The following is a 15,375-nucleotide window of genomic DNA, read 5'->3' as shown; positions in this document are numbered from 1 at the left end:
TAGATCTAAAAGATTATAAAATTAATTATTATAAATCATGTCTGATAATCAACCAAACAGTAATAATTATGATCATTTTTTTTGTATATTGTGTAGATAATACTAATTTGAAGAATGTCAAAATTGAATATGTGATTTAAAAAAGGAATCAAATTATGTTACCAGGGGCATAGGTAGAGAATATAACTGACAAAGCAAGAAATATAATAAAGGGGCTAGCAGAGATGAAGTTTTTGTGGTGCAAGTGTGAACTAATGATGTAGGGAAAGGTAGGCCAGAGGAGCTAATTAAGTACAAGGACTGAAATTAATTGTGTCAAGGACACTGCTAAGAACTAATTGTGGAGATGAAATTATAGGTAGGTCACTAGGGCTAAATGCTAGGCTTAGGTCAATATGTAAGGATGAGTAGATAGGCTGGATGGATTTGATAGTGTTGATGCACCATGTTTTTTGTATTTAACAGTGAGAATAGTAGAACTAGGGGATATAAATTTTGACATAGTTGGAGTCATCTTCAGCTAAGACGTTTTTATTTTTCTAAGAGGGTGGTTGGCCTTTAGAATAGATTGCCTTCAGATGTTGTAGAGGCAGTAAATTTTAAGTGAGTCTAAGAAGAAGATAAGTATGAGAATGATGAGGAATGGCTTTAATTTGTTTTTTAAGTTAATTTAGTTTAGTGTGAAATAACTGAGATGGACAAATAGGTTCCAAAATGTTAAGTATAATTTGCAAAGTATAACAGATTACATATGTATTTTTGAAAGTACTTCTATACAGGAAACGTCAGTTGAAGGTTTTAATTTTATGGTTGTAACAGAATGATGATTGACAACATGAAGGACCAGTTGATTGCTACAATTGAGAAAACATTTCACCTCAACAAAGATCAAGCTGAGCAAGTCTACAAAGAGCTGGTATCTTGTGTTCGACGCAAAGACTTGGTACTTAAAGCCTAATTTTAGTACTTATTTTAATTTTTGAAATGTATAAGGAAGGTAGAGAAAAAGCTGTTAAGACTTAATAAGGTTTGCTCCTTTTTATTTTTTTTAATTTGCTCCATTGTATAGCAGTTACATTGAAAGTATCCAATTATTGGCCATTTGAAATCCATGAATTTTCAAAATAATTTGTGATGAAAAACTAAATATCTTGTAAATTACAGATGCTTTTTTCAAATTTTGCTTCACTTGTTCGTTTCAGATTCAAAATAAGGTATTGTTTGTATTGATTTTTCATCATTAAAGATAAATTAGTTTTAGTATGTTCGGTCACCTAACATTTATATCGTATAAGCATCCTGCAGTGATAAGTGTTTGTTTGATAAACTGTAAAATGTTTGTTATGGCTGACAGGGATATCTTATGAAAAACTGTGAGTTGTGATTCAAATTTTGTCTTTTATTACATTTGAGTTTTGATGTTGAAAAATAAAAACTTTTACAGTTGTACATATTAACAAAAATAATAAATGCATTTGTTGAACTTCCATGGTGAATAGTAGGCATTTTAAGGGGAAATTAAAATAATAATTTTAACTCTAAAAGTCAGTTTGTTAATCATAGACTAAGTATTACCTTTTTTCTTTGTAGTATACGTCAGTGTGAAACTCTTTGATCACCATATAAGCATGACATTCACCCAAAACTTCCATACAGTTTCTATTACATATTTCTATAACTTTAAGTATTATATGCATTTTCATTCATGCATAAGCAGTATATAAATGTTCTTTGTACAATGCTTTTGTAGATTCTTTTATTTCTAGTTGAGAGTTTTCTAAATTAAAATATTTTCCAAATTTAAAGATGTGTTGCTTTGAAAAAGTTTAAAGATCGTGTCTATAAAGCAGAGGTTCTCAAGCCTTGGCAGGGGGGTCGCAAAGCCTTGGCAGAGGAGTCGCGTAGCCTTGTTAGAAGTAGCTTGGGATAACATTAATTTCATTTCATCAATTACATTTTCAAATCGCGAGTGCCAAAAGGTTGGGAACCCCTGCTATAAAATGATTAGTAAAGTTATTACTGATAGCTAAATTATGTAATGTCACAGAAGAGTGAAGATTGCGTACAAGGTATGTGAATATTAATTTTAATAAAGTATATGATTAAGTGGTAACAGTTGGAAGAAACTGACCCAGAATTATTTGTGTTATTGTAATTTATCAAGAGAGGGAACTTAAGATTGCATTCATCTATCCTAAAATAAAGTGTTTTAATACATATTTTAGATCACTGTGTTCAGAATGGGTGAAGGACCATGCAGAGAACTTGACCAAGCAATTCTAACAGCTTTACTGAAAGGTAATTCGTGTACATCTACAAAAATTGAGAATTTAAATTTCTTCAATTAGTATTTCACATGTTTACTGGTTTTTTTGTAATTTTTATAGTTACAAATAACTTTGTTACAGGGTGAATATTTTTTATATTTGTGTATATTAAGTATTTTAATATTTACAGTTCAGTTTATCCAACAGTGTGACTCATTCTTCTTTATCTTTAGGATCTGCTTATTTAAAAGTATTAAAACTCAAGTTTTTGAAAAATTAAAATTTTTTAATTCTATGTTTTTTTCTTAAGTTCATAAGGTTCTTTCCCATGTTATGTCTTTTATAAAATACGTGTACAGGGTAACACAAAAGTTATATGCTGTAAGAATTTTGAATAACAAACAAATGTAACTTGTGCCTGGCAACAGTCAGTTGCAAACTCTCTTTGTTAACGTGAAGATGACCTAAGAAAATAGAAACGTTGTTTTCTACTTTATTTTAATTAAAGTCTTAATACCAACACCAGCCATCTTGAAATACACAAAATATAACTACGTTTTCTTTTATTAAAATAATTGTTTGAATTTCTTGACATTAACTTTGAATCAATAAGGGCTTTGAAGTAAATGGACATCATTTTAAAATCTACTGCACTGAAATTGTCTGAATTTTGTACGTAGAACTCACAGTGATTGCAGTAATCCTCTTTGGCTAACATAGTTATTGAATCATAATTTATAATTAATCATCTTTCTTTTGAAATTTAAGTATTGCATTTTCCATCTTACTCCTTTATAACAAACATCTGTGAGAGAGTTTGTAGTCCATACTTTTTGAACAAGGTGTTACAATCAGACGAGACATTTTTGGATCATACAGAATGTACCACACACAGTTTAGTTTACTATTACAGTGTAAGTTGGTTCAACCACATATTGGATAAAGATACTTATAAAGAATCATAAATAAGCTGATTTTTAGAGACTAAACTACTTTATCAACAGTTCATTTCTTAGGGTCTTCTGATGACTTAAAGCAGGAGTCTCCAAACCATTTTGGAGACTCTGCTTAAGGTGGATTTTTTTAGCTTTGTGGACCAGAGGGATCATGGTAAAATTAAGTAAAAATACATACATGATCAGAATACATCGCTAATTATTTTCACTTAAGAGCACATACTGAAAATATTTAAAATGCTCGATCACCTTTTTTCAGCATCAGTGAGAAGCACGAAACTGGTGCTTTTCTGACAAAATTACATTTAATTGAACTTCAAAGTTAGTGCTCCCTATCATCAAAAGTGATTCTAAATGCTCATCAGATAGGGCTGATCTGTAACTAGATTTCACGTACTTCATCTTTGAAAATGTCTTCACAGAAATATGTAGTGACAAAAACTGAATTAATCCTCAAGCACAGTTTTTAAATGAACCTATTGATCACTTGGAAGGTATTTGTAGAACTCTATCAGTTTCCCTTTGTATTTGTCCTTGCAGATCAATCAATTTCATTTGAACTTCAGGTGGCAATTAACCAATGACACAATCAAATGGGTTTTGGAAAGTTCCTTATTTCTGTTGCACATGCATCAAGATCATAAAAATGCTCCTTGAACTGTAGTTCAGAAGGGCCATATTGTGCAAACCTGCATGGAAATGGAGATCACACTTCTTTCTTGAATTTTTCACAACATGGAAAGTGTGTGAAGTAACTTCATAAACTTGGACTCAAAAAAGAATTAGTTTTTGCCAAAATGCTTTCACCTTGGTTGCACAAGGATTTAATTCATTCATGTACATGGTCAAGTCTACAGAAAAAGCTAATTTCCAAAGCCATTTACTGTTTCTGAGTAATGGTTGAGGGTGGTTCTTTTCATTTTAAAAAAATTCAATCTCAGTTCTATGCAAAAATTTGCATACAACCTTCCCATAGCTAAGCTGTCAAACTGAAGTGTAATAGGACAGATTGGAATATGTTACTTCTATTTCTGCCATAAATTTATGGAATCATTATTAATTGAATCTATAAGAGCAAATGAAGTTCATTATTGAAATTACAGTTTCCATGTCACATGACAAATCTAAATATTTTCCACATGATGCTGGCTGATGTATAATGCAGTGACTAACCAAAGGCTTGAAACAATCCTCACTTTCTACAGCTTTGTAAATTTGTCCAACCAAACCTTTTCCTGCACCACACACATTTTTATCACCATCTGTTATGTACTTCAGCTGTTTCCATTTCAGGTTGTACTGAGTTAGTGATTTTCCAACCTCTGAAAATGTTCTCACCTGTGATTGTTCCATACATACTATGCACAGAAGCTAATTCTTCAATCACTTCAAAATTAATATTGACTCCATGAATAAATAATGGCAACTGTGAAGGGTCGGACACATCTGGTGACTCATCAAGCGTGATGGAAAAGCACTTGAACTTTTTGGCCTTGTGTTTCAGCTAAGATTCAATATTGCTTCCAATGTTCTTGACTCTATGAGCAACTGTATTCACCAAAAGACTAATAGTCTTAAATAAGTCTGTTTTTTCAGGGCACATTTCTTCAACTGCTTCAATCATACATAATTTAATTAGCTCACCATTGGTAACTGGTTTTTCTCACTTGGCTAACAGGTGTGTTACTTAGAAACTTGCTCTTGTTGCAACTTCATTCTTGGCTTTCTTCCTCTTAAATATAAACTGTTGTGATGATAAGTTACATTTCAAGGTTTCAAATTTGTTTGAACGTAGCTATCATTTGGACTGAGAATAGTTTGCCTAGTTAGGTAATGACTGCAAATGTTGTATTATTTTAGCATTGCAATAGTCCTGTTGCATATTAAGTACAATGCTTTGTTACGTGATTCTATAACGAAGTACTTCACATTCCACTGTTCTTTAAACACATGACACTCGGAGTCAAATTTTAAACTGGGAATAACTATGAACTCTAACATAAGGTAAACAGCAGCATTTGTTGAAACACACTGAAGTATATAGGGCAAGCAGGGAAGAAACATGCTGCTCCAGGGCACTGGGATCAATAAGTGAGATGACACTAAGTTATATTATGTTTTCCAGCACATAGAAAAGTGTATTGCACCTAGATTGGCTTTTGCTCAATTATGTTTTATTTTTTGTTTGTATAATATTAAAAATTATGTTACTTTATTAAACTGTTGGCTGGCTGGATGAACCAGATTTGGCCCGCAGGTCGTAGTTTGAAGACCCCTGACTTTAAGGGTAATCCATGTTTTCCTGGCACAGCACATCTTTAACAACTATTTTTATTTCTGTGTTTCTACAAAGTGCACCAACTATATTCATTACTATTCATTTTGATATAGCCCAAGAGTGGATGCCACGTGATAATTCTATTTACTGATGTTTCTATATGCGCAGTGAATAAGTTTAAACTTTGATTTTGGCTTAAAATATCTTCCATCAAATAACCACTTATAACTTGTGATCAGTATTGCTATTCTTTGCCATTGGAAAACATCTATAATTGGTATTTTTTTGCATTTTTTCATACAGAACTTCACTATTGTCACCTGTAAGTCTGACTTATTTTATCATAGAACATATACTCTATTTCTACTGCTGTATTTTGTAATAAAAAACACCTCTAAGTTTGACTTTCTAGTGCTATTTCTCTTTGCAGGACATCACCTACCTCCACCAGATCAGCTAAGTTTGGCCTTGACGTGGAATCGAGCAGATATTGCTCGATCAGAGATTTTTGTTTACGGGCAGGAATGGCCAGTGAGTTTCTTTCCTTTTTTTTCTTTTCCTGCATTTATGGTACATAACATAGAATATAAAGGTAACATAGTATAAGATAGGGCATAGAATTAAACACGTCACTCCTAACTTACTCCATGTGGATTCTGTGCATTTCTCTAAATAAATGTGTGTGTTGGTATGTATTACCAATGAAGCCTTCACTGAATACCTAAGTTTATCAGAGCAACTGTTTTGTAGATAAATATATCCTAATATTATAGTTTTCTTAGACTACTATTCTTGTTTTTTTTTTTTTCACTTTCTGTGCATTGGAGAAAATCTTAGATATCTTTAGTTGATATTAGTAGTTATTAGGACTTTGTTTCTTCTGTTATTTACTTTTAAGTAATTCATTATAAAGTTATGAGATTTGATTAATGTTCTTATTATTTAGAAGGTATAAATTTTAAAGCTTTTTTGAAATAGCTTTAAATGTTATGATTATTAAATTTTATAGTAAGCAAATTTATCATCCAGGATTGAGATATGCAGCACCATTATTTATGTTGCAGAGTTTTCTACTTTGAACCTTATGTTTGTAATTAATGTGCATGAACAACTACTGTGTAGGAACTAAGTATTACTTGATGTGATTTTGTGTGATATCTGTTGGTACATGTACAGTGGATTGTAACGAAATAATTTTTCCATGTTAGTTTTGTACAAGTTCCAAAAATATTTTCATTTGTTCAAAGTTTTTGTTTTGTCTCTTCCACAATAACATAACCAACATTAGGCTACAAGATGAAAGCTGTAAATGTCTGTAGATGTCCATATGTCAGAGTTATTATCTGATATTGTAAAAGAGCATTATATTAATTTATAAGCTAAGTGGGGGCTATATGTATATTGAAAGTTGAAATGGGTGTTTGGCATAATAATCAACTCTTCATTTTATGAATAAAGTTGTATTTAAGATCTTGTGTACTGAGCAGATGTGCTTTAAAAAAATCTATGTTAAAAAAAGGTACCGATTCACTGAGAACATTTTTTGTAAATGAATAAGATATTCAAAGTATGCAATAGAAGAGTTGTTATGACAGAACAAATAATGAAAAATGTTTTTTTACTGTTATCAGCCAGGATCTTTAGAAATTGCAATGATGGATGCTCTGGTGTTAGACAGAGTAGACTTTGTCAAATTGCTTCAGGAAAAGGGTGTAACTATGCAGAAATTTCTGACCATACCTAGGTTAGAAGAGCTATATAATACTGTAAGTATTTGGTTGTAGGTTTCCAATATTTCTGTGTGTAGAGATCAAAATTTACAATTGTGAAAGTTCTGGAGTGCATATGATTTATATATGCACATATATAAGGATTAATATATTTATAAGCAAGATGGATAAAGCTATCATGGATTATAAGCAGAAAAAAGGAGAGATATAAACAAAACAAAATTTAATAGTTATTAACTAAAAGTAATCAGATAGTACTGTATGCCAATGTTTCATTAGTTCTAGAAATAAAAAGTAGGATAACATTTTCTACTACAGTTTTTGTCAGAATTGATCACATGAATAGGAGGAATAGGAGTTAACATTATAGACTAGTGTGTTTTCATTATTTTCATCAAACTTAAGGTAAGTTGTGACAATGTATGTTTAAGCAACAGCAGAGGTACACTTCATGTAAGAAATATTTATCAACTGTTAATCTTTAGCTGTAGCAGAAATAATATTTCATATTTAAGTTCTTTATTGTGATTTGTTGAAATAGTGGTTTAAGCTGCAGTCATAAACTCGGTAGATGTAAATGAGGAGAACAGTTATTCGTAAGTTATAACAGTTTATAGTTATTCGTAAGTTATATAGCACAAAGTGGTTTGCATGTGAGATATAATTTCAAGAGAAGGAAGAGAGGTTGAGTCTCAGTCGGTGAATTTCTACCAAATACAATATTTCTGTCTTCAAAGCTAATGAATTGAGGTTGAGTCTAAGTCAGTAAGGTTCTAAGAAATACAATATTTCTATCTTTAAAACTACTGAAGTGAGGTTGATTCTCAGTCTGTGAGGTTTTATCAAACATAATATTTCTATCTCTAGCTAATGAAGCATATGTTTTTGTAAATGTTAGAAGTATTACCTTATTTGGTGTTCCTCGGGTTTCACATCAAGTTGAATGTAATTATTTTTGTTTAATCATTAAGAATGAAGGTGTAACAAATATTTCTTTTGGTATTGTAAAAATAATTAAAATTTGAATCTTAAGCATAACATAATGAACATTTGTAATATATTGTTATATATTTTATATCTTATACAAAGCTGTATGCTTCAGTCTGCTGTTCATTTCATCTTGTATAAAATCAAAAATATATTTTACATATTTTAGACACATAATGGTGTAAAGTGAAAAACATAGAAAAAATGTTAGACATTAGGCTGTGACTTGTTATTTTGTATTTTTTTAGTACAGATATTACTAGTAGGATTGCTATTAAAAGTAACAATTAATGTGTTTTTATTGAATTTAATATTAGTTTTAAGATGCATCTTTCAGATATTTTCCTGTTGAAACAACTTAAAAGCACAATGTGAAATAGCTAGTTAAGTAATTTATCCCTTTTAGTGCATAAAACATATCAGACTGGTTCCAGAAATTTATCCACCAAAAATAAAATTTGGAATTTGATCTCTTCTAATCTTTTGTGAATCCATGGGGTAAATCTGCTCGTCACTGAATGTAAAAGCTTGAGATCTTCATATTTTATAGATTAGCAGAACCATAACCTGGGCTTAATTTTGTAATTATTTCATTTTTTTACAACTAGTTATTATAATAGTAATAAAAACAAAGATCCCTTATACGTAAACTTTGCAATCCAGAACACGCTACTAACTGAAACCTTATTTTTTATTCTCTAAAATAAAAATACCTGATAATTTATATTGATGTTTTTTCTTATATGCTTTAGAAATATGGTCCTACCAACACTTTACAGTACCTGGTAAGAGATGTTAAAAAAGTAAGTTGTTCCATGCACTTAAATCATTGTATGTAAAACTAATATTTAAGTGAAGATATATACTAACAAAACATGCATTAAAATAAGAGCTCTGTGCAATACAGTTATTTTTGATAACTTTCAACCAAATTTACTGTTTTTATTTCAAATTCCAGAATTCATTATTTTAAATACTATTTGCTTTAATCTTGATAGTGTAAACTAAGAATGATATAGTAGCAAAAGGAATGTAAAGACATTTACTGATATTCGAATATTCAGCTTTAATATTATACAATGAAGGTTCTTTTTTTTTTCTTGTGAAACTGATATTGTTCTTGAATAAAATTAATAAAATTCAACTATTTCTGTTAGTGAAATTGCAGAATATATCTAAACTAAAGTTGAAGGTTTCACATCAAAAGTGAACCTAGAATTGTTACTTCTTTTATTTACTGTTCTTTATTAAAGTGGTATAAACAATTTTTCTTTAATAACCTTAATGTTTCTTCAGAAGTACCCACAGTGTACTTAAGGTACATCTAAAACGTATATTGTGACTGACTCTGGAAAAAGAATTAAGGTTATTTAAGACATTTTTATACTGAAAAATGGCCTGTGATGCTTTGAAACTAGTTTAACCTTATGTTCATAGGTGGAGGTCAAAGTTCGTACAGCATAACCTTTATGTAATTTTACGTATTTGATGTCAGAGTTATGAATTTTTCATTTTACTCCACATTATTGAGTTTTTGGTACAGGAGAGTAAATATCAGATATATTATTATACAGGGATATTGAAAAAAAGGTATAAATACAGTTTGGAAGTTTTAGAGGTTATGCAAACAGTACAGTAGACAAATGTTTTTAGTTTCACACTTTAACACTGTCAGAGTCTGATTTAGACTGATGCTTTAATTCATAGATATATCTTGACCATAAGTACTTTTATAACACTTCCATGTTTTTTTGTGTACAAAATACATTTACATTTTACTAAACAATATTATTTGTAGGTACATATAATAAATTTGAAATTATAGTCAATATTCCTTCTTCAAAACAGAATCAGTTAATAAAAACAATGGAAAAAGAAAGGATTTAAGTTTTCTTTGATGAATTGAATGTGTAAAACATAACTGTTTAGTACAAATGGTAGTAACTCTTCTGGTATAATTATACAGTGTTATAGTTTAGAATATTTTATATAATAACTACATCTTGAATTTTAACAATAGGATCTTATTACTGTGTCTTCTGTACTGCAGAACATACCACATGAGTATAGATATACCTTGTATGATATTGGTTTGGTCATTGAAAAGCTTATGGGAGGAGCTTACAGGTCGTCATATTGTAGACGAAAGTTTCGTCTTCTCTATAACAATGTGATGAAGAAAGTTTCTACAGTAAGTTTTCATATATCTTAAAAAAAAGTGTGATAAGTGAACAGTTACCAAGAGCTTGAACTCTGTATCATTTATTATGCATTCTTTAATTTGTGAATAAATTAGTCAAATAGTTTGTACAAAAGTTTTGTAAAAGTAAAGTTCCTGATGTGACATACATGTGAATTCAAGAATAAATTTGCCTGATACACATATTTGTAAATTATTCAGATAGTCTCTCTTCTGTGATAGGTTAAATATAATATTAACACTCCTACGAAAAGTGGGGCCTAATAGGCCCCAGAGCAACTTGAAAGGTTATTAATATTAGGCTAATAATTTTGTATTTAAATGATATTGCCATTTAAATCCATTAATGAATGGATTAACGAGATTCCCACTGTCCCTATCTACTATCTAGGGAAACCACAGCCAGGGGAACGAGCTTGGAGAAATCAGGACTAGAAACGTCTTTTCGTAGGAGTGTTAACTAAGTATTTGAATTATGGAAATTTCTGTTTCTAATCATGTTATAATTATTTTTATATTCATATATTTCTCTTTACACCATTACTACTATTTGATTATCTAAGTAAAAAAGTGGTTTCCTTTCTCTGAGCATAAGAATTTATAAAGATAATAAGATAAAATGTTTTCATTGCTATTTTAGATTAAGTATACTAAGATAAAGATTTGTTGCATGCTTGTGATTCTATTTTTCACTATTCAGTGCCCTATTCTCACCCACACAATGGCCTTCCAGTATCAGGGAGCTACTAATCTTGGAGATTCTTATAGTTATAATAACTCTCTGTTTAAATATCCTTTCAATGAACTCATCATTTGGGCTGTTCTTACCAAACGTCACCAGATGGCGTTGTATATGTGGCAAAATGGAGAAGAAGCCTTGGTTAAGGTACAGATAAAAATTATACAATTTCTTTACAAATACTTTAGTAAAAATTCCCTCTAATTAGAGAGTAGTTGAATTTTGAATTAAAAACAAAAGATATTTTTATATGTCGTGAAATGCCATTAGTAATGTTAAGGATAGAAAAGGTTTATACTATTACCGTTCTAATAATATTAAGTTTTGCTTTCTTTTTCATAATTTAAAATGAAACATTTCATGGAAATAGAATTCAGTATACAGTCTGTACATCTAATTTTGCAGCAATAGTAAAATGCTTGATTATATTTTTTTCATTTTTATTTTAATAGTTAATGTTTTTGTTTCATTTCTTTTAACTGCTGTTCAGATGTGTTTTATCATTCAAAAGGAAATCATCTACTTTTTTATTTCATCTCATTGTGACACAATTCATTTTATTTTTTTCTAATTTTATCTTTTCCCAATAAAAACCTCTAATGTTATATAAAGTAGACCAAAAGTTTAAGTAAGGTACATGGTACAAACACATTATTTTGACATTTTAAAGAAAGTGCTTTAAAAAAATTCAATTTCACTTTTCTCTTCAAACTTTATACAGAGGGTTGAGTACATTATACTAAAATAGCATTGAATATCCAAATCATATTTCATATGTAGTGTGATGCCACTAAAAAAAATTTATCAGTTTTGGAAAGGGTGTGTAACAGCCCTTTCTGACACAAAATATTCATACACTCAGATCATAAGTTTGTGCTCAGATCTGGGATTAAGAATCTCCAAGATGGAAACATCTATTGTACTTAATGACATTAGAAAACAAAGAAATTTCAACAAAGTGTTAACTTTGAACATCAAGTCCATCCAGAAAGTGAACTGAGTAAGCAGAGTGTGATATTTTCTAACAAGTGAGAATCTATGAACACAAAAGTCAGTGGCAGATGCTGTCTGCGTATTCAAGGCAAGAATAAATAGCATAAGCAAGAAGGATCTTAATCTGGAAAAGTGACACAAGTTCTATGCACATGATATCTGTTTAACCATTGCATTCCTTGGGCATTTGTAAAATGAAATAGCTATTTATTGATATTTCATATAAGTGTGTAATCCAAGTCACTGAATTAAATACCTATGCATTTCTGTGATATCTGACTGTTGAAACAGACACTGGAAAATTATTTTACTCTTACAATAGATGGTTTATGTAAAAGAGCAGGAAGGAGAGAATTGCTTTAAATATGATAGGGCTTTTGGAATGAAGAAATGGTGCAAGACTGTTCTCAAGGTGTATAGCCATCAAACAGAGCTTGAAAGGATGTAATAATATGTACCATAATAATGTGATGAGGTTCCAAGATTATTTTAATATAATGTATTCAGTCTTTGTATAATGTATTACATAAACCAATGTTTATTTTTATGAAATATCTAACATTTTGAGGAAAATAAATGCTATCATTAATATGCCTATTAATTATGTTGTGTAACATACTTTGAATGTAATTTACAGAAACTTGCAACTGAATATATATATATATATACAAATTATAAATGTCTCTATTATGAAAGCAGCAGCAAATGCCTATTAAAATGACTAAGTGTTAACTTAATATTTTTCTTAGCATTCCCTCTTTCATTTTGGCCAGGTGGGTTAAGGCATTCAACTCATAATCTGAGGGTCGTCCATCGCACCAAACATGCTCTCCCTTTCAGCTGTGGGGGCATTATAATGTTGTGGTCAATCTCACTATTTGTTGATTAAAGAGTAGCCCAAGAGTTGGTGGTGGGTGGTAATGACTAGCTACCTTCCCTTTAATCTTACACTGCAAAATTTGGGATGGCTAGTGCAAATAGCCCTTGTGTAGCTATGTGCAAAATTCCAACACAAAAATTCCAAACTATTTCATGTTTTTATTCATCCAATGTGTACATAAAGATTTAAGAGGGTTGAAAGTATCTCCCGTGATGTCTCAAGCCACTAATATAGTTCTCTGCCTATATCTTGTGCCATTGTATTGATTACTGGTTACATACATCTTACATTAACTTTTATAAAAAAGTCAGTTATAATTCAGCAGGTTTTTGTGCTTTTCTCAGAAAAATGTAATTGGTTAATTTCAGCATTTGAATATTAATTTAGGCCATCGTTGCTTACAAACTCAATACCGAGATGGCACGTGAAGCAGCTGAGGATGACATGGAAGGTGATATCTATGAAGAACTTAAAGCATATGCTAAGTATGATAAGTATATGACTGTTTGGAATATACTTAAACATTTTTCTCAGTTTTGTCTTTTTTTATCTTTTGAAAAAAATTTTCTCTGTACTTTCAGAAATATTGTAAATTACAAAAGTATGTATCAGTTTAAATACATTGCTTAACTCTCTCAATACAGGCTCAATTAGTTTATCCAACCATGTGACTTCTTTGTATTCAGTTAAAGTGTTTATAGATTTAATACTTCTATCTTTCAATATGGTGTGTATATCTTCACAAACTTTGGCAGACTTTTAGTTAACATTACTAGTCTTTCACATACAAAAATTCCTATTTTTTAGTAAAGTATTTTTAATAAACTAAAATAAAAATTTGTCCATGTGTATATGGAATATTTGTTTTGAATAGTCCATCTCCAAGGGAATGTTCATATTAAAAATACTTTTCTCCTCTCAAAAAGCTTTGTGTAATTCCTAAAACCTCCTATGTACTTTTAAACGTTTTTTCAGTAAAACTTTGTATTTTATCTGTTACTTCCTCTATCCTGTCTTCATACAGTATCAGTCAATTTGACCAACCTTGTAACCACCAGAAAAAAAATATAAACAGCCCTTTTGTTTTCTTTATAGAATGGCTTCAAATTGAAGCATGAAACTATATTTCTTTATCCTTAGTAACGGTATGCATCTACTTTTAAATAAATTTATTGTTTTATTGCCATTTGATCCATGTTTAACTGTTATCCATGACAATATAAGTTATAAATCGCTTTGGGAGTGTACAGCTCATGTTGAGCTATCAAATTACATTACCCATGAACTACTATGAACTGCTTGCATGTGTGCCTCATTAAACATTTTTATTGTATTATTATTATTATTATTTATTTTGCCTAATCTAATCTTAACTAATTTAAAAAGATCTTTATCTGTGCATTTTAATTATTTTATAATAAATAAAGAAGAAACATGGAAAACAAGAAATAAGGTACTTACCCAGTTTTTTTTTCACACTTAACCTTACTTTTTGTATACTAATGCACTGAATAATATTTATTTAATTAAATAAAAAACCAAAGAATACAAACTAACAACAAACAAAATGTAGACAATTTCCCCTAACTCTCACTATATTTCTGTCTCTCTAACTATGTGATGAGAGCTATTACACATTCATCCAAGCTAGTCGTTAACTTTCTCACAGGAATGAAGCTTGTACATTGAGTGAAACTGATGTTTATCTCTTTAGAACACAATGATATACAATATGTCATTTGATAGATGAAAACCTTGATTTTCTATTGGTTATATGTAATACATAAATAAACATAAGAAAGAACTATTAACAAATCCTGAAGGAGAAGATGTGACCGGTTTGTGAGCTAGGGAGGTCTTGATTTTCTATTAATAGCTTTAACCAAACAAAATTGATACCTGTAAAAATTATGGTTTGTCTGAGCAATGGCAATTTTATAGTGAGTAATTTACATTTAATTTTATACTTTTTCAAGAGCTAGTGGGTAAAATAGAGAGGAGAATACACCTAAAAAAAACATTGCAGGGGGAAATTCATGATTAAAAAAATGCTTTGTAGAGTTAAAACTTGTATGTTCTTAAACTTTGAATTATTAGCAAAGATTGTATGCTATACTAATTTATATAAATAAGTAATTTAATAACATTTTGAATGTAAGACACTTAAACTTTGTGTCATGCTCAGTAAAGGGTAGCCATGGTGAGAAGATTAAACAAGTGTATCATTATCACAAATAACTATGAGATATATTTATCTCACCAAACTCTTTGTGGCAGACTCTCTCAATACAGGCTCAATTAGTTTATCCAACCATGTGACTTCTTTGTATTCAGTTAAAGTGTTT

The 15,375-nt window shown here is 30.1% G+C and overlaps 1 protein-coding gene across 6 annotated transcripts in view; it reads left to right on the top strand.

The window, feature by feature from the left end:
* Nucleotides 1-15,375, top strand: part of LOC143240537 (transient receptor potential cation channel trpm-like) — a 128,514-nt gene that overhangs the window by 88,465 nt on the left and 24,674 nt on the right. For 4 of the 6 annotated variants that reach the window (XM_076483130.1, XM_076483127.1, XM_076483126.1 and 1 more), the window contains 8 exons: nucleotides 820-943; nucleotides 2,226-2,298; nucleotides 5,932-6,032; nucleotides 7,133-7,267; nucleotides 8,971-9,021; nucleotides 10,239-10,409; nucleotides 11,119-11,304; nucleotides 13,418-13,515. In XM_076483130.1, coding sequence (XP_076339245.1) covers nucleotides 820-943; nucleotides 2,226-2,298; nucleotides 5,932-6,032; nucleotides 7,133-7,267; nucleotides 8,971-9,021; nucleotides 10,239-10,409; nucleotides 11,119-11,304; nucleotides 13,418-13,515 — 939 coding nt within the window. The remainder of the gene's footprint in view (nucleotides 1-819; nucleotides 944-2,225; nucleotides 2,299-5,931; nucleotides 6,033-7,132; nucleotides 7,268-8,970; nucleotides 9,022-10,238; nucleotides 10,410-11,118; nucleotides 11,305-13,417; nucleotides 13,516-15,375) is intronic. The other 2 variants (XM_076483131.1, XM_076483128.1) reach the window with 1 other exon arrangement.

Source organism: Tachypleus tridentatus, chromosome 13, assembly GCF_004210375.1.
Source record: "Tachypleus tridentatus isolate NWPU-2018 chromosome 13, ASM421037v1, whole genome shotgun sequence".
NCBI lineage: Eukaryota > Metazoa > Arthropoda > Merostomata > Xiphosura > Limulidae > Tachypleus > Tachypleus tridentatus.
The sequence above is the reverse complement of the archived record's forward strand: the minus strand, read 5'-3'. Positions and strand labels throughout refer to the sequence as shown.